The sequence below is a fragment of the Gorilla gorilla genome, chromosome 2 (genome assembly GCF_029281585.2).
Source record: "Gorilla gorilla gorilla isolate KB3781 chromosome 2, NHGRI_mGorGor1-v2.1_pri, whole genome shotgun sequence".
Lineage (NCBI taxonomy): Eukaryota > Metazoa > Chordata > Mammalia > Primates > Hominidae > Gorilla > Gorilla gorilla.
Genome location: NC_086017.1, coordinates 41,828,523 through 41,850,158, shown reverse-complemented (window position 1 = coordinate 41,850,158; position 21,636 = coordinate 41,828,523). Strand labels below are relative to the sequence as shown.

At 42.1% G+C, this 21,636-nt stretch overlaps 1 protein-coding gene across 6 annotated transcripts in view; it reads left to right on the top strand.

Moving 5' to 3' along the window:
• Window positions 1-21,636, top strand: part of OSBPL10 (oxysterol binding protein like 10) — a 418,377-nt gene that overhangs the window by 96,115 nt on the left and 300,626 nt on the right. For 4 of the 6 annotated variants that reach the window (XM_019023911.4, XM_019023909.4, XM_055383344.2 and 1 more), the window contains exon 1: window positions 482-762. The exons of the other annotated variants lie outside the window; for them this stretch is intronic. In XM_019023911.4, coding sequence (XP_018879456.2) covers window positions 482-762 — 281 coding nt within the window. Of the gene's footprint in view, window positions 1-481; window positions 763-21,636 lie in introns of those variants that run through there. 6 annotated transcript variants of the gene reach the window in all.

Genomic DNA, 21,636 nt, shown 5'->3' with positions numbered 1-21,636 from the left:
GGTGGGGAGTGACGTGCAGAGATTCCCTTTCGCCCCTTCGGATCCAAGAGAGGGTGGCAGAAGGAATGCGTGGGTGACTTGGCGTGGATTTAGGGCGTGCCCACCCTGCAGATCGGCCTCCTAGAGTGTCCCGAGGGCCTGAGAGGCCGCAGGGACACGAAGGAAGAGAAGGAGGAACCCGATGAGGGCTCGCCTAGCCGGCCACCCGCTCCGAACTTGCCGGGGAAACTAGTGCGGAGGGAGGGGCCGGGCCCTGGCCGCGGCGGGAGGAGGGGCGGCCGCAGCTGCATCCAGCCCCGTTGGCTTCCTTCCCAGCTCTCCTTCGCCTCCTCCTCCTCTTCCTCCTGTATGAGTCAGGCATTTCCCGGGGATTTGGAGCAGCCACGCGCGGCCCGGGCGTCCGGAGCTGTAGCAGCAGCAGCAGCCGCCGTGCCGGGGCCGCCACCGCGGCGGGCACCCGCGTCCCGGGCGCGCACGGACCATGGAGAGGGCAGCCCAGGGCACAGACGGCGGCGGGGGTAGCAACAGCAGCAGCCGCAGCAGCAGCCGTGCTACCTCGGCGGGCTCCTCGCCCTCCTGCTCTCTGGCGGGCCGGGGGGTCTCCAGCCGGTCGGCGGCGGCCGGGCTCGGCGGCGGGGGAAGCCGCAGCAGCCCGGGCTCTGTGGCCGCTAGCCCGTCCGGGGGAGGCGGCCGCAGGAGGGAGCCGGCGCTCGAGGGCGTGCTCAGCAAATACACCAACCTCCTCCAGGGCTGGCAGAACAGGTAACGCGCCAGCCGCCCGCGCCACCGCGCGCCGCTGTGTGTGTGTGTGTGTGTGTGTGTGTGTGCGCGTGTGTGTGTGTGTATGTGTGTCTGTGTATGTGTGTGCGCGCGCGCGATTGTGCCTTCAGCGAACCCGGTGATGCCTCCCAACGGTGCCCTTCCTGCGTCCCTGCTCCCCTCCAGGTGGGGTTCTCAGGATGGGGGGCGCCGTGGCTCCACCCCGGGACTGCACCGCAGTGGCGGGGAGGGAGGCGAGAGCCCTGGTTTTCTTCTATGCTGGCACCTGCAGAGACTGGAGTGGTGGCAGGAGGATCGTGCTGGTCCCCGTGCTCTGCTTGTCCGCGGTTTCCCGCACGCCTGAAGAATGACTGGGAAAGGGAGGCAGAAGGGGCGTGCTTTGTGCCGGGGTGAAAAAGCGTTAGCATGTCCGCTCCGATTACAGTAATTCTCTAAATAACAGTTCATTTTAAAGTTTGGTGTTTCAGAACACCACCACCATCAACAAAAAACCTGCCACTTGTCATCCTGGGCGACTGTGCATACTCCTGCCCCAGTTTGTGCCTTGCAGCCTCCGATGTCTGTAATGGAAGTTTTGTTTAAAAACAGAAAGAGGCCGGGCGCGGTGGCTCACCTCTGTAATCACAGTACTTTGGGAGGCCGAGGCGGGCAGATCAGGAAGTCAGGAGTTCGAGACCAGCCTGGCCAACATGGTGAAACCCCGTCTCTACTAAAAATAAAAAAAATTAGCCGGGCGTGGCGGCGCGCCTGTAATTCCAGCTACTCCGGAGGCTGAGGCAGGAGAATCGCTTGAACCCCGGAGGCAGAGGTTGCAGTGAGCCGAGATCGCGCCATTGCAATCTAGCCGGGGCAACAGTGCGAGACTCCAACTCAAAAAATAAAATAAAATAAAATAAAATAAAAAAATAAAAAGAAAGAAAAAATACCCTCCCCCTTTTAATATTAGTAGCAATTTACATTATTATCATTATTTCCTCTTCAGGTCCCATTTGAAGTTTCCTGCTCACTTCCCCCTTGCAGTTGAGAAGCCTAGTTATGGACACGTGGAAGGATGGGGCTGTCCAGGAAAGGGGCTCAGGAGGCACTTGGAATGGTGGTAGTGTGTGTGATCTGCCATCGTGAGGAAGACAAGAACAGATGTGGCACTACTGTTTACTTTTTGTTTTTGTTTTCGATTTGTTTTTCAAAAACAAGCCAGAGGGAAATACAAGTGTCAGTGCGAGGAGAACAATGCTTTTTGGAGAGGTGGTTGGTGGGATATTTTGTCCTGCCTATTTAACAGTCTCCAGATCTTAATAGACTTGGGGCTCTTAAGGATGTTTGTGAGATTTGAATTATACCCTGGAAAGTTGCTTATCTCTGCTGCATGGACTATATTACTTGGTTATCTCTTCCTGTAGATTGTTTGGAAATGTTCAGATTTGCTTCCATCTGAAACATATCAGCCAGTTATTTGCACGAAACTCAACTTGGAGGAAGAGGACTTTTGAAGTATGGAAACTGAGTTGTTTCTATATTGATATTCTACATATAGGACTTTCTGAGTCACCTGGGCTTCCTGGGAGATGTGTTACTATGTTAGTGGAAGTTGCACTTAACTTTTGAATCCTTTTATTTCTCAAAATAGTCCTAGTGTCTGCTGTTGCCTCTCCCTTCCCCTTTCAATTCGTGAAAGCTGAAAAAGAATAGGTAGAATGCGTAGGTAGAGGGAGATATGAGATGACTAAATCTGATTTCAGTTCTTGGTAATTATGTCTTGTTAATGGCATATCAAGGTGCCTTGTCAGTAACAGCATTTTGTTGGTGTGTTGAGCAATGACTTTTAATGCTTTTTCTTCAAGTAGCTTATGAGGCCAGCAAAGCTTTTACCCTGGATTACAGTTATTTTATTATTTACTTGCTGGGGAACAATATTTTACCTTGCAGTCTGTATTAAAGGATTTGTTATTTGGAGTGGATTTAGGAGGCATTGGAGTAACATTCTTTTGCATTATTTTAAACCCATTGTGGTGTCTAGATTGGAGGCAAGGTTGAGAAGAAGCACATTTAATGCCAATAATAATACCTATGTGATTGCAGGCTACCTAGGTGAAATGTGGTATTAAGTACACTCCTGAGCATGCTTAAGTGATGTCTCATCTTTATTGAGTTTGTTTACTGCAGTTTATAGCTGTCTGCTTATGTTTGTTCTTACCACAGTAGACTCACCGTTTTCCAAGTCTACCGCTGACTCCATAAGCATTGTCTGTAATTGTTAACATCTCAGTGTCAGGGTTTCCATTTCCCACATTTTGTTCTTTGAACGATGGCTGAGGGTCCATTAGTGGTTTGGAGAAGATTTACGATGACTCTGTGCTTGCAAAATTCTCCCTTCTCTAGGGGTCTTATGAAGGGACAGATGGATTAGTGAAAAGGAAGAGAGAAGAGGATAAAAATAGAAACTTTGAAAATGTATTCATTTGTTCAATTATCTATTCAGAGACTGTTTTATTGAGCACCTACTATGTGGCAGGAACTGTTCTAGGAGCTGGTGCTACCACCCTTCCCTGGTCCAGGGAAATGCCTTAGTACAAATAGTTAGCCAACTGATTCATGCTGCCTTTCTTTCTGTGCCTCATAGCATCTTCCTTTGGCAGTTCTTTTCAAAGTGCCCACAGTTAATGACAAATCTATAGCAACCAAGTTCTTGGTTCATCCTCTCAGGCTGCTGTGCAATTGTAGTGCTCTTCACCAGCTCCCAGGACTTAATACCAATCACCCACTAACAGTTTGTACCCTGGTGTCCTCTTGCATGTTCTCAAGTTGCTGTAAAACTTATATTTTAACACTTGGCATCATATTCTGCCTTTATTTGTAGCCTCATCCTCATGCCCTTAGGAAGGCAGTTTGGGCCAGAACACAAAATAAATGACATAAAGAGAGGTCACAGAGAAGAACACTGTATGATGGGAACGTGCTCAACTCAGGAGAGTAAGTTCAGGACATTTGGCTCACACTCACTGGATGAGAATGTGAAATACTTAGAGTATGGGGAAAACATGCATTAAGGGCTTTCTGTCATTCATTATTATAGATATTTAAAGAAAATATTTCAGGCATAATAACATTGTATAGATTTACAGGATGGCATTGAGGAGTAAATACATTGATACAAATGAACAACAATAAAAAATCCAGAAAGTGGCAAGTGCTATGAAGGTTAAAAAAAGGTGATGAGATAACGGCAAGTGTTTGCAGGAATAATTTTAAGTGTGAGTCTAGTGTTTTTACTGCTATTCACATTTTCACTTAGAGTACTCTCTTATTACCCATCTTATCACTCATACAGAGTGAACCATGGGGAGAGTAAACCTCAAGAACTTGAGGAGGCAGATGACATAGCACCTAGGTGGCCAGGATTAGAATTTCAGACTGGATTCTGGTGGCCCAGAAGGATTTTAGGAAGGGAAGTGACACTTATTAGGTCACTCTGGCTGCTGTGTAGAGATGAGATTTTCAAGGGGCCAAAGCATGAAGCAGGGAGACCAGTTAGGAGCCCATCTGAGTGGTCCAGGAAAGAGATGCTGGCGGCCTGGGCTGGGGGTTGGCAGAGAACTGGAGAGAAGGGATAGATCTGGTGTGGAGAGGATGGAAATTGCTGATGAATTTGATGTGGAGGTGAGAGAGGGGCAAGAATAACTCTTGATTTGTGGGTCTGAGAGGCTGGGAGGTTGAGACGTCCTTTGTGGAGATGAGGATCACAGGAGGGGAATGTGTTTGTGGGGAGGGTGAGGCTTGGCCAGGAGTTCTGTTTGGACTATGTTCAGTTTGAGGTGCTTACCCCTAGTAAGAAACTGGCTGTATGAACTTTCATTTGCCCTAAGTCAAACTTTACTCTCAAACTAAAATGGAACTATTTTGGAGTTGCTCATAATATCAAGTATTTGAGGAAATAATTTCTAATTGGATCTAGAAATTGTTATTTAAATATCTAAGGGTTGCCATTGCCATTCACTTTTTCTTATTTGGAGAAAAGAAGACACTGCAAACGTGGAACCAACCTTCAGTTCTTTTTTTGGTGATTGGCAGGGTTGTAAGAACTCAATAAAATGCTGAATGACAACAAATCTTGACTAGGATTAAGGAAGACAAGGCTGGGTGCATTGGCTCACATCTGTAATCCCAGCACTTTGGGAGGCCGAGGTGGGAGGATTGCTTGAGCCCAGGAGTTCCAGACCAGCGTGGGAACCCTGGTGAAACCCTGTCTCCACAAAATAAAAATATAAAAATTAGCCAGTGGTGGTGGCTTAGGCCTGTAGTCACTGCCGCTCAGGGGTCTGAGGTGGGAGGATAGCTTGAGCACAAGAGGTCAAGGCTGCAGTGAGCTATGATCACACCACTGGACTCCAGTCTGAGCAGCAGAGCAAGACTCTGTCTCTAAAGTAGACATTTATTTGGGGAGGAAGAGTAGTGTGAACTTTGGATTCAAATCTTGACACCAACACTTAGCACACATGTGACCGTGGGCTAGCTCTTTAATTGCACTGGGCTTCTGTTTTTCTCTTCTGCTAAATGTGGGAAATGATGTTACTCTTTTCATTAGTTCAATGTGAAGATTAAATGAGATTATTGGTGTATAAGGGACTGAGAATAGTACATAGCAAGATACCAAGAAGTGGTAGCTATTATTAGATCTTCAATTTGTCAGTTTTTAAGTAGGCACTTTCTGGTCCATAAAATTCTTGGTTTTTATTCTGAGTGCTGTGGTTACCCTGGGACCACATTAACATAATTATCATAGAGTTCTCCGGGGAGAAGATGTTACTTCATTTTGAAGGGATCCTTTTAAAACTTGGCACCAAACATTTACAGCTCCCCTTCCCAGCCTCTAAATCCTATCGTCCTTTCCTATTTTATTTCTCTCCATATACCTTGCTATTATTATCTGACATGTTTTATATTTTACTTTTTTTGGTCTCTCCACACTAGAGTATAAGCTCCCTGAGGACAGATAATTTTGTTTGTCTTTGCTGCTGTATCTCCAGTGTTGAGAACAGGGTCTGGTATACAGTAAGGGTAGAGTAAGTATTGTCAAATGGATAAAAAAATGAATAAATGTCAGAGAGGGAAACCAGGGCTTAGTTCTATTTGAGCCAGTGTTAGCTATTATTAGTATCAGAAGTCTTGGTTCTGTACCTGCTTGTAACCTTGTCCTTGTGTTGCTGTGTTTATCATCTGTCCTGCTCTCTGCAAACAGTCTTTGGTTATGGATCAGGGAGTATGACTCTTCTTGTGACGTGCCCACCCTGATTTAGGGCCCACCACAACTCACCCACTGGGGGCCATTAGTGACCAAATATCCAGGGCTTGCTTTTGACTCTGTCTACCTGGATTAACAACATATGTTGAGTGTTTAGTGTTTAGCCCCCAGCATTTTGGGGCCACTTATCCCAAATTAAAGCATCACTGGGGTATATATGAATTTTTAAAGCCACCTTGAAGGAAAATAAGTGTTTTTTTGAGTATCCCAATAATTTTAGAGGGAATTGGTGATACCAGGGTTGAAAATCACTGCTCTGGGTTTTGTATTCTTGTCTGCGTGTACATAGGAAATATCTGCATATCTTCCTGTGTAGTCTGCCAGAGTGTTTTGAGGCCATGTGCTAAAATCCTTTAGGGACACTAGCTAGTTTCATTGATGGTAATAATAAAAGGGATGGTTGCCTAGGTTACAAAACAGTGTATAATATTGTTTATTCACTTATGGTTCAAAATACTTATTGAGCACCTGCTTCGTATTAACTACTCCCTGCAGAATCTGCCCTCCCCCTCCTTTGAAAGTGTGTGTATATTTGAGGAGATTCACACCAAAATGGTTTTCTTTGGTTGGTGGGATTATGGGTGATTTCCATTATCTTCTCTTGTCTGTTTTCCCAAGGTGAATGTGTGTCTGTTTTGCAGTTTGAAAAAGTTGTTGAGGCAAAGAAAAGCTGCTCATGCCTTTTCACGTCATCTGTCTGAGTTTTGCGAGTAAATTTCAAGTCTAATCTACATTCAGAAAAGTACACAAATCATATACATACACAGTTCAATGAATTTTCTTAAATGGAACACACCCAGATTAAGAAACAGCTGCCAAAACATTCCCTGTCCCCCACAGCCCCTTTCCTCATACTATCTCCCCGCGTAAGGTAACTGCTATTCTGACCTCAACACCACTGAGTCGTTTGGTCTCCTTTTGAACTGTGTATTGTGTAATATGTGATCTGTGTGTCTGGCTTCTTTCTCTTAACATTATGTTTGGGAGGCTTACGCATGTTTCTGTGTATAGTTGTGGTCTGTTTATTTTCATTGCTATTTGGTATTCCATGGTATGAATATACTAAATACATTTGTCTATTGTAGGTTGGTATTTGAGTTCTTTTCAGTTTTTGACCCTATTCATAGGGTCACAATGCTGTGAACATTCTAGTACCTGCGTTTGGAGAACATATGTATGCATTTCTGTGGATATACACCTAGGAGTGTTTGCTCATGTCCAGCTTATTAGATACTAGCAGAGAGTTTTCCATAGTGGTTGTATGCATTAATACTTCCACCGAAAGTGTGTAGAGTTCTGTGTGTACCACATTCTCATCCACACTTGATATTGTCTCTTGTTTTCATGTCATCTAATTTTAATTTGCCTTTCCCTGATGACTACTGAGGTTGAACATGTTTTCACGTATTAATCGGCCATTTGGAAGTCATGTTTTGCAAGTTGCTCTTTAAGTCCTCTGCCCATTTATCTGTTGGGTGTCTGCCTTTTTCTTCTTGACTTTTATGAGATGTTTATATATTCTGGGTATGCGCCCTTTGCTGGATGCCTGTACACAGGTGCCTGGGCACTGCATATATAGAGACACGGTGTATTATGCAGGTATTATGTCCTGTGGGTATACCACAGTTTGTTTATCCATTACCTGTAGGACAACATTTGGGCTGTTCCCAGTTTTTGACTATTACAGATAAAGCTGCTATTTGTGTGTAAGTCTTTGTGTGGTCACATGCTTTTATTTCTTTTGGGTAAATACCTAGCATTAGAATTGCTGGTGTATCCATCCTATGTAGAAAGTGCTAACCTGTTTTCCAAAGTGGCTGAACCATTTCACACTGCCACCAGCAGTGTATAAGTGAATAGATGGCTCCCCATCCTGGCCATCTTCATGTTGCTACCTGGAGAGCTTTTGGAAAACAGGACTGCCACTTCCTCATGCGCATGGCATTGCTTCTGAGAGGGGCAGTCTAGGGAGAAGCTGTGTAGTCCTTCTTACCTTTCCAGTTTTGCCTCCTTTTGGCCAAATGACCTTGGGCAAGTTATTTAACTCTTTGGGCCTTGGTCTCTCCATCTGTAAAATGATATGAACCTCGCAGTGTTGTGAGGCCACCACAGGCACCAGTCCTGTGCTTGGTGCACAGTAGGTCCTCAGCAGAAGTTTGTGAGTGAGAGTCTTGTAATTTAGATAGACTAGTGACTAGCTTTCTGGAACCTAGGGGTTGCATTGGTGGTCATTTAAGCCCCAGCCTTGGCAAATCTGCAGGTGTCTTAGCCCTGCCTCTCATTACATGAGGACCCAGTTGACTTAAGCCATTTGATTTGCCCAGTGGCTGTCTGCATTTGGTGTGCTTCCTCAGAGGCTGCTTGTGGACAGTTGTCTGAGGACTCTGGGAAGAAAGAAGCCACATGGATGGGCCTTTGTGTCCTGAAAGAAGGGTTGAAATGATTGTGCCGGAAACGTGGGAGGCTTTTTGCAGTTCTGCCTGGCTCCCACTGATGCGATTTGGGGCCAGGCCAAGACAGAATTAAAAAGAAAACCATCCAGAATTTGAATTTTGATAACCTAGACTGGACTGAATATGGTCATAGCCCAGAAAATGCTTTATTTGTGCCTCATGCAATGATATCAATAATAATGATAAAATTAGGAAACATTATATATGGTCTTTTGTTGCAAGTCTGTTCCTTGAAGGTCAGAGAAGGCATTTGCACCATGAATAATCTTTTCTTTTTGTGTTGTAGTTTTTAGGGGACTATTTATGTTTTTGTGTGGTTTAGTCCCTTTCTATAAATATATTGATGAAAATACAAAGAGTTGAAAGGCAACCAATATCAGCTTTTAGTCACTCTTTTCCAGGATGTTTTAAGTGTTTATCTGCACGGTCAGCCTTGTGGCCTGTGCAGGCTGCCATGAATGGTTGGGTGGGATTGGACGTTTTTTGGAAAGCGGTGGGGTTCAGGTTCTCCTTATGTGTGGGTAGAACTGGGGGCTCTGTTCTGGCCTTGTGTTCAGGGCAATCGAGTGGATTAGGTGACTGATGCAAATGATCCTCACTCAGCCGTCTCTGCAGTGCTCACTCCGTCAGAGCTGTGTGGGCTGCTAACGATGCAATGAAAACCACCGCTGCAGCTTACCTGGGCTTTTTCGTTGTTAAGTAGAGTCTGGGCAGAGTCGGGAAACTTTTCTTTTTTCTTTTTGAGACAGAGTCTCGCTGTGTCACCCAGGCTGGAGTGCAGTGGTGTGATCTCCACTCACAGCAACTTCCACCTCCTGGGTTCAAGCGATTCTTCTGCCACAGCTTCCTGAGTAGGTGGAATTACAGGCGCCCGCCACCACACCCAGCTAATTTTTGTATTTTTAGTAGAGACGGGGTTTCACCATGTTGGCCAGGCTGGCCTTGAACTCCTGACCTCAGGTGATCCTCCTGCCTCGGCCTCCCGAAGTGCTGGGATTACAGGCGTGAGCCACTGTGCCCAGCCCAGAGTTGGGAAACTTTCTAAGCCCTGAGTGAGGTGTTAGCACCATCCCCCAAACACACTCCTCTTTGCTTGAAATTATGCCTGGTGGAATTTTTATACCCCAAATATTTTTGAGCGCTTTTTATGTATATGTCAAATGCCATGTGAGAAGCAGGAGACAGGAGGGAAGAAGCACAGGCCCTACCTTAAGGAGCTGACATTCCATAACAGAGGGGAGTAGACTTTTCTGTAAAGGGCCAGATAGTAAGTAGGTTAGACTTTGTGGGCTATACAGTCTTCATGGCAACTACCCAGTGCTCCTTTGTAAATAAGTGGATGTATCTGTGTTCTAATAAAACTTTATTTATAAAAGCTGGCGGTGGGCTGATACAGCCTGTGAGATGTAGTTCGATCATCCTTTCCCTATAATTACACTTAGATTTCTTATGCAAGTAGTTGAGGCAGCCCAGTGTTGTGGCTAAGAGTGTAGTTTCTGAGGTCCAGTAGCCTGTTTTTAAATCCCAGCTCTACTCTTTGCCTTGGACAAGCTATTTGACCTTTATGTCGCAGTTTCTTTATCTGTAAAATGGGGATAATATGGTGTCTGTGTCATAGAGTTTTGGGGATCAACTGAGAAGCTGTGTGTAAAGGGTTTAGGACAATGGGTGGCACATAGAAAGCACTCATTAGGGCCAGGTGCAGTGGCTCATGCCTGTAATCCCAGCACACTGGGAGGCCGAGGTGGGTGGATCACCTGAGGTCAGCAGTTCGAGACCACATGGCGAAACCCTGTCTCTACTAAAAATGCAACAATTAGCGGGCATGGTGGCACGCGCCCGTAATCCCAGCTACTTGGGAGGCTGAGACAGGAGAATTGCTTGAACCCAGAAGGCAGAGGTTGCAGTGAGCCAAGATTGTGCCACTGCACTCCAGCCTGGGCGACAGAGCAAGACTCCGGCTCAAAAAAAAAAAAAAAAAAAAAAAAAAGAAAAGAAAAAAACAGAAAAAAAAAAAAAACCAACTCATTAGATGCAGCAGTACAGGTGGTGAGGGCTACTGCAGAGGAAGCGCCTGGGAGTGGGAGCAGCTGCTCCACTTGGGAATAAAGGGCAGAAGTCGCAGGTGGAGGAAGACCTTCTAGAATGTTGAAGAGAAGAGTTCATCATGCAGACAAGGGCTTCAGCAGGGCGTCCCTGGTAGAAGGCTCTGTGAGTACAAATGTTTGGAGGCATGAAAGGAGATAGGTTTAGTATGGCTGGAATGCAGGTTGTATGTGGAGTGTGGCCAGAGATGAGACTGTAAAAGACAGACTAGGCTAAAAAAGGCTACTTTCTGAAGAACCTCTTAAGCCGCTGAGACCACAGATCACAAAATGTCTGTGTTACTACAAGGGGAACGCTGGCCCTGTGTATTTGTGGGTCCATGAAGCATCAGACACTTTACGTATATTATCCAATTTAATCTTTAAAATGAGATGGAGGCGGGTGTTGCAAAGCTATCCATTCTCCCCTTTTCCTATAGCTATAGACCCCAGTTTTTAGCTGGATACATGGCTGTCAAAAATAAAACTGTATTTTCATCCCTCCTCCTCCTTGCAACTAGGATGGTGATGAGATTATAATCTGGATGTAAGCGCAGAGTTGTCACATAGTAATTTCCTGGAACCTTCTTTGTACTCTTCTTACCTTTTCCTTTCCTGTTGGAATATAGATATGCTGGCCAAAACTAGAATATAGAAATGATGGCTGGAATTTCAGCAGCCGTCTTGAACCTCGAGGTGACTGGGATGAAGGCCATGGAGACAGGAGAAATCTGGCCTCAGAGGACTTTGTGGATCAAAGCCACCTCATATATCCTAGCTGCAACCTCTGGAATTTTCCTTGTGGGGAGGGGGAGGAATATGCTTCTTTTGCAAGCCCCGAGTCTCAGTCAGATCTAACCCTAACTGATGCAGGTAGAATTGCAATTTTACAGGTGAAGATGTTGAGGCCTAGAGTGACATAGACTGCACAGTTAATAAATTGTGGAGCAGGGAATTTTCGGACTCCAAAGTGTGTTTTCTTTTTCTCTGGAAAGAACTTGGTCTCCTACCCCCTCATTTTATAGATGAGATTACTAAGGGCTTTGGCTTAGGGTAAACTAGGACCAGCTAATTCCTCTGCAAGATAATCATTTCCTGCCCCGCGCCCCCCCCTCCCGCTCTCCGCCCCGCATACTCTTTCTCTCCATGGCCTTTCCAAAGAAGAGGCCTCGTGTTTTTTTCTTTTCTTTTTTTGTTTTTTTGAGACGGAGTCTCGCTTTGTCGCCCAGGCTGGAGTGCAGTGGTGCGATCTCGGCTCAATGCAACCTCCGCCTCCCAGGTTCAAGCTATTCTCCTGCCTTAGCCTCCGGAGTAGCTGGGATTACAGGTGCCTGCCACCATGCCTGATTAATTTTTTGTATTTTTAGTAGAGACGAGGTTTCACCATGTTGGCCAGGCTGACCTGGCCTCAAGTAATCCGACCTCATTACTTGAACACCTGACCTCAACTAATCCACCCACCTCAGCCTCCCAGAGTAGTGCTAGGATTACAGGCGTGAGCCACCGTGCCCAGCGAGGCCCCGTGTTTTAATGAGTGATGTTGTAGCCCTCCTTTGGGCAGAATATCTTTCTGTGCATGGGTTGTGTTCGGTGGTTTTTCCTCTTCCAAAACCCTAACTGTTCCAGAGCTGTAAGTGTAGAGCTTTCTCTTTAGACAACCTTGCCAACTCTTGCCACCTCTGGGCTGGTCCTTAGGAATGACTTTCCTTGCCTGGCCTGTCCTTTCTCTGCCTGAGTGTTTAGGGGATGGATGAGGGGGTTCCTTGGCCCTCTGATTATTTGTAAGTGCTGATAGATGTCTTGATTTATGCAGAGGCCTCCCAATTCATTAACCTCAGAGTGTGGACTTTGGCTGAAATAGGATCATGCGTTTGCGGAATGTACTTTGCTTTTGGGATTCTTGTGTGTCTGAGTTCCACCCTATTACTAATACCTTAACAATGGGCTTCTTGATCCCCTTGGCTAACCACACAGCACAGAACTTTTCTGTGTGTGTACTGCAGCAGACTCATTTAGTGGCCTGGTCTCTAAAAAGTTTAACAGAACAAAAACCCATTTGTGCTAGTACGTGCCGTTGAGAGAGCATTTGTCGTACATTCATTATATAGCATTTCATATTGATTCCTCTCTCTGCTCCAGCAAATTTCTTTGTGGTAATTTTTATTAGCTTGGCTAATGAGTGTCTTTTTCTTTTTATGAGAAGTCTGCAGCTGATACCTTGGCCCAAAGTACATCATAACACTATTATAGTTGTTTAGTTAATTTCGAATTTCCTGTAACTGGAATTTTTCTGTCAAAGATCAGTTTACATGATTCCTTCGAAGTCAGCTAAAATTCAGGAAGATGGTCTTAAAAGCCAAAATGCCATGTTTTCTTTCTCATGTTGATTAATAGGATAGGCCATTTTTATGGGTTGAACGTAAAAGTATGCTTCAGAAAATCTTTGTATCAAAGAAAGAAGACCAAACTTGTATCTGGGAAATCAAGTTTAAGTCTGGGTAAAGTGTGTTTTTTTTCCCCCCTTCAAAAATAGAAGCAAAGCATGACCTAACTTGGATGAAACTAAATTGCAGTGATTCATGTCATGGAATGGTCTGAATTTCTGTTTATCTGAAGGCTTGCTTCCTTTTCCTTTCCAGCATTGTAGTGTTATTGGTATTTTTAATATTTTTGTTTTGTTTCCTTTTTTATTTTTGCTTCGTTTCTTAGTTTAAGACTTTGAATTCTTTTGTGTAACAACTGCATGTAACTTGTGATCCGATTTTTTTTCTATAAATGACATGATTAACAACATTTGTATGAAGTCTACAGATTTGATAATAGTACTGTATCCATGTCAAGTATTTATTTTAACATTTACGCGCTGAAGTATTTAAGGGTAAAGGGGCATTATGTTGGCTATTTACAGAAAGAAATACACACAGAAAGAAAAAATAATAAATCAACTGTGGTAAAATGTTAATAGTTCTTTAATAGTAAATAGTTATTTGTATTATTCGTGTAACTTCTCTGTAAATTTGAAATTATATTGAAAGATTAACAAAAATTCACTTGACCTATTCAAAACAAAAACCTTGGGGTGTGCACTATATACTTAATCACCAAAGAGAGCATATATCTAATAAACATTATCCAATTTGCCTTAATTCTAGTCTTCTAATGTGGCCACTGAAGCATCCATTCTTGAAGCTTCATCCAGACTGGTTTAGAAGATGCCCAGGTGTGATAAAAATGATTCTTAGGCAATTCCAGAGATTAACTACAATGAAATTGCCTGAATGTATGAGTGCCTGTGAGCAAATAGGTAAAGCCAGCATATTTGCAGCTTATGAAAGGACCATTAAACCAAAGGTTTGGGAGATTTGTTTTTATCCTTTCCCTGTTTTTATCCTTTCCCTATTGTTTCATCGTAATATAAATGTCAACTGTCTCTTTCATTTATAAATGAGATGAAGTGGGAAACATTGCTTGTTTCCTCATTACTCCAACATAGGAAAATTATAATGAATTACCATTTATAAGCAACTTTTTTTTTTTCATTTTTTTGAGACAGGGTGTTGCTCTGTTGTCCACGCTGAAGTGCAGTGGCGCAATCACAGCTCACTGTAGCCTCAACCTCCTGGGCTCAAGCGATCCTCCTGCCTCAGCCTCCCAAGTAGCTGGGGCTACTACAGGCCAGGGCAGGAGGATCGCTTGAGGCCAAGAGTTTGAGACCAGCCCGGGCAATGGCAAGCTCCCTGCAACAGTGAGACTCTACAAAAAATTACAAACAGAAAACAATCAAACAAAAAACCTGGAGTGGCATGAGCTCTCTGCATTCCTGTCCAGAGCTGGAAAGATGGCTCAGTGAGGGAATGGGATTTTTTTTTCCTGACCTTGGTTTTGATGTGCAAGATTGATTCGGTTTGTCTTGCATTATCTCATGGAACATGTTATTTATGCTCAGAAGTAACAGCTGAAATCTTTGTTATTTGTGTAGTAAAATGTGTTTTAACCATTTATTAAAAAAAAAAAATCCCCTTAGAGATGGTCCATGAACTTGCTCATACTCACAAGAAAGTTCCAGTTCCACATCCTTGTCAGCGCTTGGTATTATGATATTTTTAATTTTAGGCATTTTAGTAAATGTGTGTCATGGTTTTCATTTGTAATTGGCTGATAGCTAATGACACTGAACAGCTTTTCGTGTGCTTATTTGCCATCCAGATATCATGTTTAGTAAGGTTAGCTTTAGCTAAGTCTTTTGCCCATTTTTTAATTGGATTTCAGTCAGGTTGTTTGTTTTCTTATGGTTGTGAGAGTTTTCTTCTGAGAGTGGTTCATGCTTTTTAAAGAAGTGATCCATTTTTTATAAGTTGTTGAATTTAGGTATGTAGAGTTGCTTCTAGTATTCCCTTATTATCTTTTTAATGTTCATGAGGCCCCTTTTTCTTCTCCCTGATACTGGTAACTTGTTCGTATTTCTTTTTGTTTTTATCAGTTTTGCTAGAGGTCTGTCAATTTATTGATCTTTTCTAAGAATCAACTTTTTGTTTCATTTATGATCTTTATTCTTTCTCTGTTTTCAATTTAATTGATTTCTATTCTAATATTTTTTATTTTTTCACTTTATATATAGTTTTTTAGTTTCCTAAGGCAGATGCTAAATTATTAAATTATCATTTCTTTTCTAATGTAAACATTTAGTGCTATAAATTTCCCTCTAACCACTGCTTTAGTTGCACTCACACATTTTGATATGTTGTATTTTTATTTTAGTTCAGCTTAACCATTTTCTAATTTATCTTGAGACTTTATTTTTGTCCCATGAATTATTTAGAAGTGTGAATACACACACACACACACACACACACACACACACACATATAATTTTGTTGTTGTTGTTGTAGTAGAGATGGGGTCTTGCTATGTTGTTCAGGCTGGTCTCAAACTCCTGACCTCAAGCAATCCTCCCACCTTGGCCTCCCAAAGTGCTGGGATTACAGGCATGAGCGACAGAGCCTGGCCTATATATATATATTATATACGTGATATGATATATCACGTATATTATATACGTTATATGATATATTTTATATGATATATAACATATATATTTTATATGATATATAACATATATATTTTATATGATATATAACATATATATTTTATATGATATATAACATATATATTTTATATGATATATAACATATATATTTTATATGATATATAACATATATATTTTATATGATATATAACATATATATTTTATATGATATATATTTATATAATATAATATATATTATATATTTTATATAACATATAATTTTTATATTATATATTTATATAATATATAGTTTATATAATATAATATTTTATGTAATATATAATTTATATTTTATATAATATATAATATTATATAATATATTATATTTTATGTAATATATTTTATATAATATATTATATTTTATGTAATATATTTTATATAATATATTTTATGTAATATATTTTATGTAATATATTATATTTTATGTAATATATTATATTATATTTTATATAATATTTTTATATAATACTTTTTATATATTATATTTTATATGATATATATATTTTTTGAGATGGAGTCTTGCTCTGTCACCCAGGCCGGAGTGCAGTGGTGCGATCTCAGCTCCCTGCAAGCTCTGCCTCCTGGGTTCACGCCATTCTCCTGCCTCAGCTTCCCGAGTAGCTGGGACTACAGGGGCCCGCCACCACGCCCGGCTAATTTTTTTGTATTTTTAGTAGAGACGGGATTTCACCATGTTAGCCAGGATGGTCACAATCTCCTGACCTCGTGATCCGCCCACCTTGGCCTCCCAAAGTGCGCCTGGCCGCCTGGCCTACATTTTTTAAAGGTTGTTTTATGACATTGAATATGTTCTATCTTGATGATTGTTCCATGTATACTTGAAAGAATATGTATTTGGTTGTCATTGGATGAATTGTGCTATAAATGTCAGTTTGATTCGGTTGAAAATGTTCAGTTCTATATTATGAGTGACTTTAAAAATTTTTATTTGATAATTTTGGAGCTGTGGTCTGGAAAGAAAGTACACCCTCTGCTCATAAGCCATTCATATTTAAATTTTCCCCTGAATTTGTGTGTTCTTTTACAGACTAACTTACTTTTACATTTAATTTTCCTGAGTATTGCTACATGAAGTCAGTTAAATGATGAGCCATGAGAACTTGATGTTTGTTCATTGTTTGAAAGCACACAAGTATTTCAGGCCAGGGTGTTGTTTATTTCATTTTATGAGGCACACCTGTCATTATTTTAGGTAAATACCTAAAAATCAGCTTCAGGACTACTTGGAGATGCTTTTTCAGACAATTTAATTGACTCCAATTCAGGCTTAATTTAATGTAAAGATGTTATTTACCTCGTCAAGTGAAGATTGATCTAAGGAAATACATATTGGTTCTAATGAGTGGATGGATGCTGATGAAAGAGGTTCTGAGACCACTGCTTACCTATTAAGAGTGCTGGGTAGGGCAGGTGCCATGGCTCATGCCTGTAATCCCATCACTATGGGAGGCCGAGGCGGGCAGATCACTTGAGGCCAGGAGTTTGAGACTAATCTGGGCAACCTGGCTAAACCCTGTCTGTACCATAAGTACAAAAATTAGCCAGGTGTGGTGGTGCACACCTGTAGTCCCAGTTAGTCGGGAGCCTGAGGCAGGAGAATTGCTTGAACTTGGGAGGCAGAGGTTGCAGTGAGTCTAGATTAAGCCACTGTACTCCAGCCTAGGTGACAGTGTGAGACCCTGTATCAAACAATGAACAACAAAAAAAGAGTGCTGCGTAGATGGAATCATTGGAGAAACATCTGACAGCTATATTGAAGGAATCATTAGACAACCCAGGCTCATCCACCTCCATCTCAATAGGGAGATTTACCTGTGTCTCTCAAGACATTCCCTCTTGGTTTGGATGTGCTTTGGAAATATTGCTTTGAATGGAAGATGCTGAGCAGGAGGGCTACTGAGATTAGAACAATTTCTAATTGGGGCCAGGTGTGGTCATGCATGTCATTAGTCCCAGCTACTCAGGAGGCTGAGGTGGGAGGGTGGCTTGAGCCCAGGACCTTGAGATTAAAAAAAAAAAAAAAAAAAAAAAAAAAAAAAAAAAACTAATTGGGAGGGTGTGGAAGGTGATGCTGCTGAATTTTGTTACAAGAAAGCATTTTTATCCAGAGATTTCATGACTATGGAACAAAATTAGATAGGACTAAGTCATATCTTGGAGAAATCAGGTTAAATGTGATTTGTTCCAGTTAGGGAGCTTCATTAAGTAATAAGGGAAGGAATTTTAATGAGAATTTTCTTCTGCCTGGAGTCCTCTAGGAAATGTCCTATGGATAGCAAGGGAGCGAGCCAGGCGCCTCTTTGGGTGGGTGTGTCTCTACAGGTTGTCTCTTTAGTCCATTTGGTGTTTGAAGAGTGAGCCTTCAAATCATTGTTTCAGAATCTGTGCATCACTCCTGCTGTCATCATTTGAAGAACTGGCAGCATTTAAGTATTAAGTAATAGTATTTAATCAATGTTAAACTGTGAGAACTTGATCATCATATGGTTCTATAAGAAAATGTCCTTGTTCTTGGAAAATACATAAATACATAAATATGAAATATTTAAGAATAAAGGGAGATGTCTACAACTCATTCTCAGACGGTTGAGGAAACACTTTATATAAGGAGAAGGGGATGGGAAAGTGAGGGAAAGGGAGGGAGATGGATGGATGTGGGTGGAGGGGAGGAAAGGAAGGAAGGACGGGGAAGGGAGAGAAGGGAGGGGAGAGATGGCTAGAGAGCATGATAAAGCAGATGTACGCAAACATCAATAATTTTTGAATCTGTGTGAAGGGAGATAGAGGAGTTCTTTGTCATATTCTTGCAACTCTTCAGTAAGTTTGAGTCATTTCAAAGTACACATTTAAAAAAACAGAAAACAAGGAAACACATGGCTCCTTTGAGAATCAGGAGTCATACCACTTCCTGTAATATTATTTGAAATTGCCACAAAAGTGAAGTCTTTTGATTGAAAGCAAGTCATTGTATTGCAAGATCCAGGAGATCAGGCATTAGACCTAAGTTCTGGCACAGTGCCTGGCGCATAGTAGGTTCTCAATATTTGTTTAGTGAATGCTATCAAAGCAGCAGTGATTTTGGCATTGGCTTTTCCCATTTGTGCGTTTACCTTGCACCCAAGAGATTTGGATTTGCTCCCCTAGACAAGACTTTATGTGCGCCTGTGGTCTTTGTGAAAACAGCCAAATGGAAAAGTTTTGTCTCAGGGAGCTTGCGTTACAACTTAGTGTAATGGGAGTGATTGAAACCCTAACTGTACATTTCTTGCGGGTAAAAGCCCCCTGGAATCAGGCAGAGTATTTATGGCACTTCTCCTGTGCTGGTTCCCATTTAAAGATGGTGAAATCTCAAAAAAAAAAAAATAGTGTTTCATTACTTTTATAATATGTAGAACATAAAGTTTACCATTTTAACCATTTGTAGGTGTACAGTTTGGTGGCATAAGTATATTCATACTGTTGTGAAACCAATACCACTCTTCATGTCCGGTACTTTTTTATCATCCCAAATTGAAACTGTACCCATGAAATAACTTTATTGTTGTTATTTGCTTACAAAATCATTTATTCAACAGAATTATAGTTGTTATCTGTGTTAATAGTAGGCTACAGGACCTCAAATCCAAAATTGGTGATGCCGGCCACGCGCGGTGGCTCCCACCTGTAATCCCAGCATTTTGGGAGGCCAAGGTGGGCAGATCACCTGAGGTCAGGAGTTCAAGAACAGCCTGGCCAACATGATGAAACCCCATCTCTACTAAAAATACAAAAAAATTAGCTGGGCGTGGTGGTGGGCATCTGTAATCCCAGCTACCCAGGAGGCTGAGGCAGGAGAATTGCTTGAGCCTAGGAGGCAGAGGTTGCAGTGAGCTGAGATCACACCGCTGCACTCCAGCCTGGGCGACAGAGTGAGACTCCATCTCAAAAAATAAAAATAAAAAAAAAGCAACCCTCCCCTCTGCCAAAAAAAAACTCTTAAAAAAAAAACCAAAACAAAACTGGTGATGCCAAAATTAGAGAACTTATTTAAATGTAATTAATAGCAATTATCTTGAAAGGGAACCTTTAGAAATATAACAGGAACATCTGCTGGTGTACATTAATTAATTTCTGTAAAGATTGTAATTATACACTAGAATATATGCCATTTAAAATGAAATTTAATACTCAGGAGGCTGAGATGGGAGGATGGCTTGAGCCCAGGAGTTCAAGGCTGCAGTGAGCTATGATTGCACCACTGCACTCCAGCCTAGGAAATAGAGTGAGACCCTATCTCTAAAAAATAAATAAATAAAATACAAATGTCAAAAGACACCAATAATTAGCCCAGCTCCCTCCCAGCATTATTAGCATTATTAACACACACAATCTCTAAATAGAGCAGTTTTAGGCTCCCAGCAAAATTGGAAATATAGAGTTCCCATGTCTCCCCTACTCCAACACATGCACAGCCTTTTTAATGATATTTTAAATTTTAAAAATAGTATCTGTCTACTAAAATAAAATCAGAGATGCTAGCTTTCCGAGCCCTGGGAGCTCACTTTTCTCCTGAAGCCTTCCCTGGCTTCCTGGGCACTGCAGATCCCTCAAATTTAGGTTCTACCACCACATTCTTGTTTGGTGACTCGTGATCTAGCCTCACCCACAAGGACAGTACAGGGCTCATGTTTGCTTAGGTGGTGCTCCGTATTTGATTGTTGAGCCAAAGAGTGGGTTTGGAGAGCTTCAGAACTTGGTTTGTTATAGAATAGCTTCATTCTTTATGGAGTGGGTTGCACACGAAGAATATTTGATGTAGAATGGCTCTGGCAAGTTAAAAAAAAAAAAAAAAAAGGCTGTAGCTTCTTGGTTAAACATTGACAGAAGGAGGTCCCTTAGGGAATTTGTGAGCTGCTAGGTGGTTTACACCTTTTTCGGGCAGCTTTGAGTTTCAAGCAGTTTGGTTTTAACCCTTTGTAGGTCAGGTTTTTAGACCTTGTAATCTATTTTCCCTTTTAAAGGAGGAATAAGGATTAAAGAGGATAAAGAGGATGGTTTTTCTGTAAGAGAGAGTGCTGGTAATTCTCTCCTGGTGGTGAGCATTCGTAGGGTGGGGTAGGGGCACAGATGGCACATGGCTGATGGCCTTGAGGGAGAAGTGGGTTGCACAGTCTCTTGCAACAGTTTCCAGAGTGGGGAAGGTTCAGAGATGCTCTTCTGGTTTCTGAGCTTGTGAAGAGAGAGACATAGAGGAGAAAGGGTTACCTTCCATTTTTACTTGGAAATGGATAGTTTAAGCTGGGGAGGGCCTGTGTTATGTAAACTAGCTTGCAACCTTATGGTGTCCATTTTAGCCTTGCTTTCTCATTTAGGTCAATTGGATCTGAATAAGGAATTTGGCCAGACAACAAAATGTTTAAACTGGTTCCCCTATTGCATCTCATTTCCACAGTCTGTTTATAATCCTAATTGATGCAAATGCCCTTGTTATTGTGAATATGAATACCCTGAATGCAGGGTTCTGGTTTGTTTCATTTCACATTGTATTACTGAACGTGGTGAGGGAAGCTGAGGGTCTGAGTGACAAGCGGAGTATGGCTGGATCCAGCCTTGTTTTGAAGGATTCCTTTGGCACCCAGGGGCCCAGGGATGAGGTGCTGTTTTGGGAGGCTGGTAAAAGTTCAGAAGGGATCTCTGAGACTCCCTATCTGCCAGATTCCCAGACTGTGAGCTGCTTCAAGATCAGGGAAGCTTTTCGGTACGTAATTTCTTAAGCACTCAGCAAAGTGCTAAGATAGTCTTCCCTGCCTCAGGGAGTTTGGAAGGACATTTTTCCATGGAGTACATCAGACCTAAGAGGGAGAGTTTTATTTTTCTTCACTGATAGGCAACTTTCATTTTCTGCATTTGAGAGAACCTGATTTTAAGTAGCAC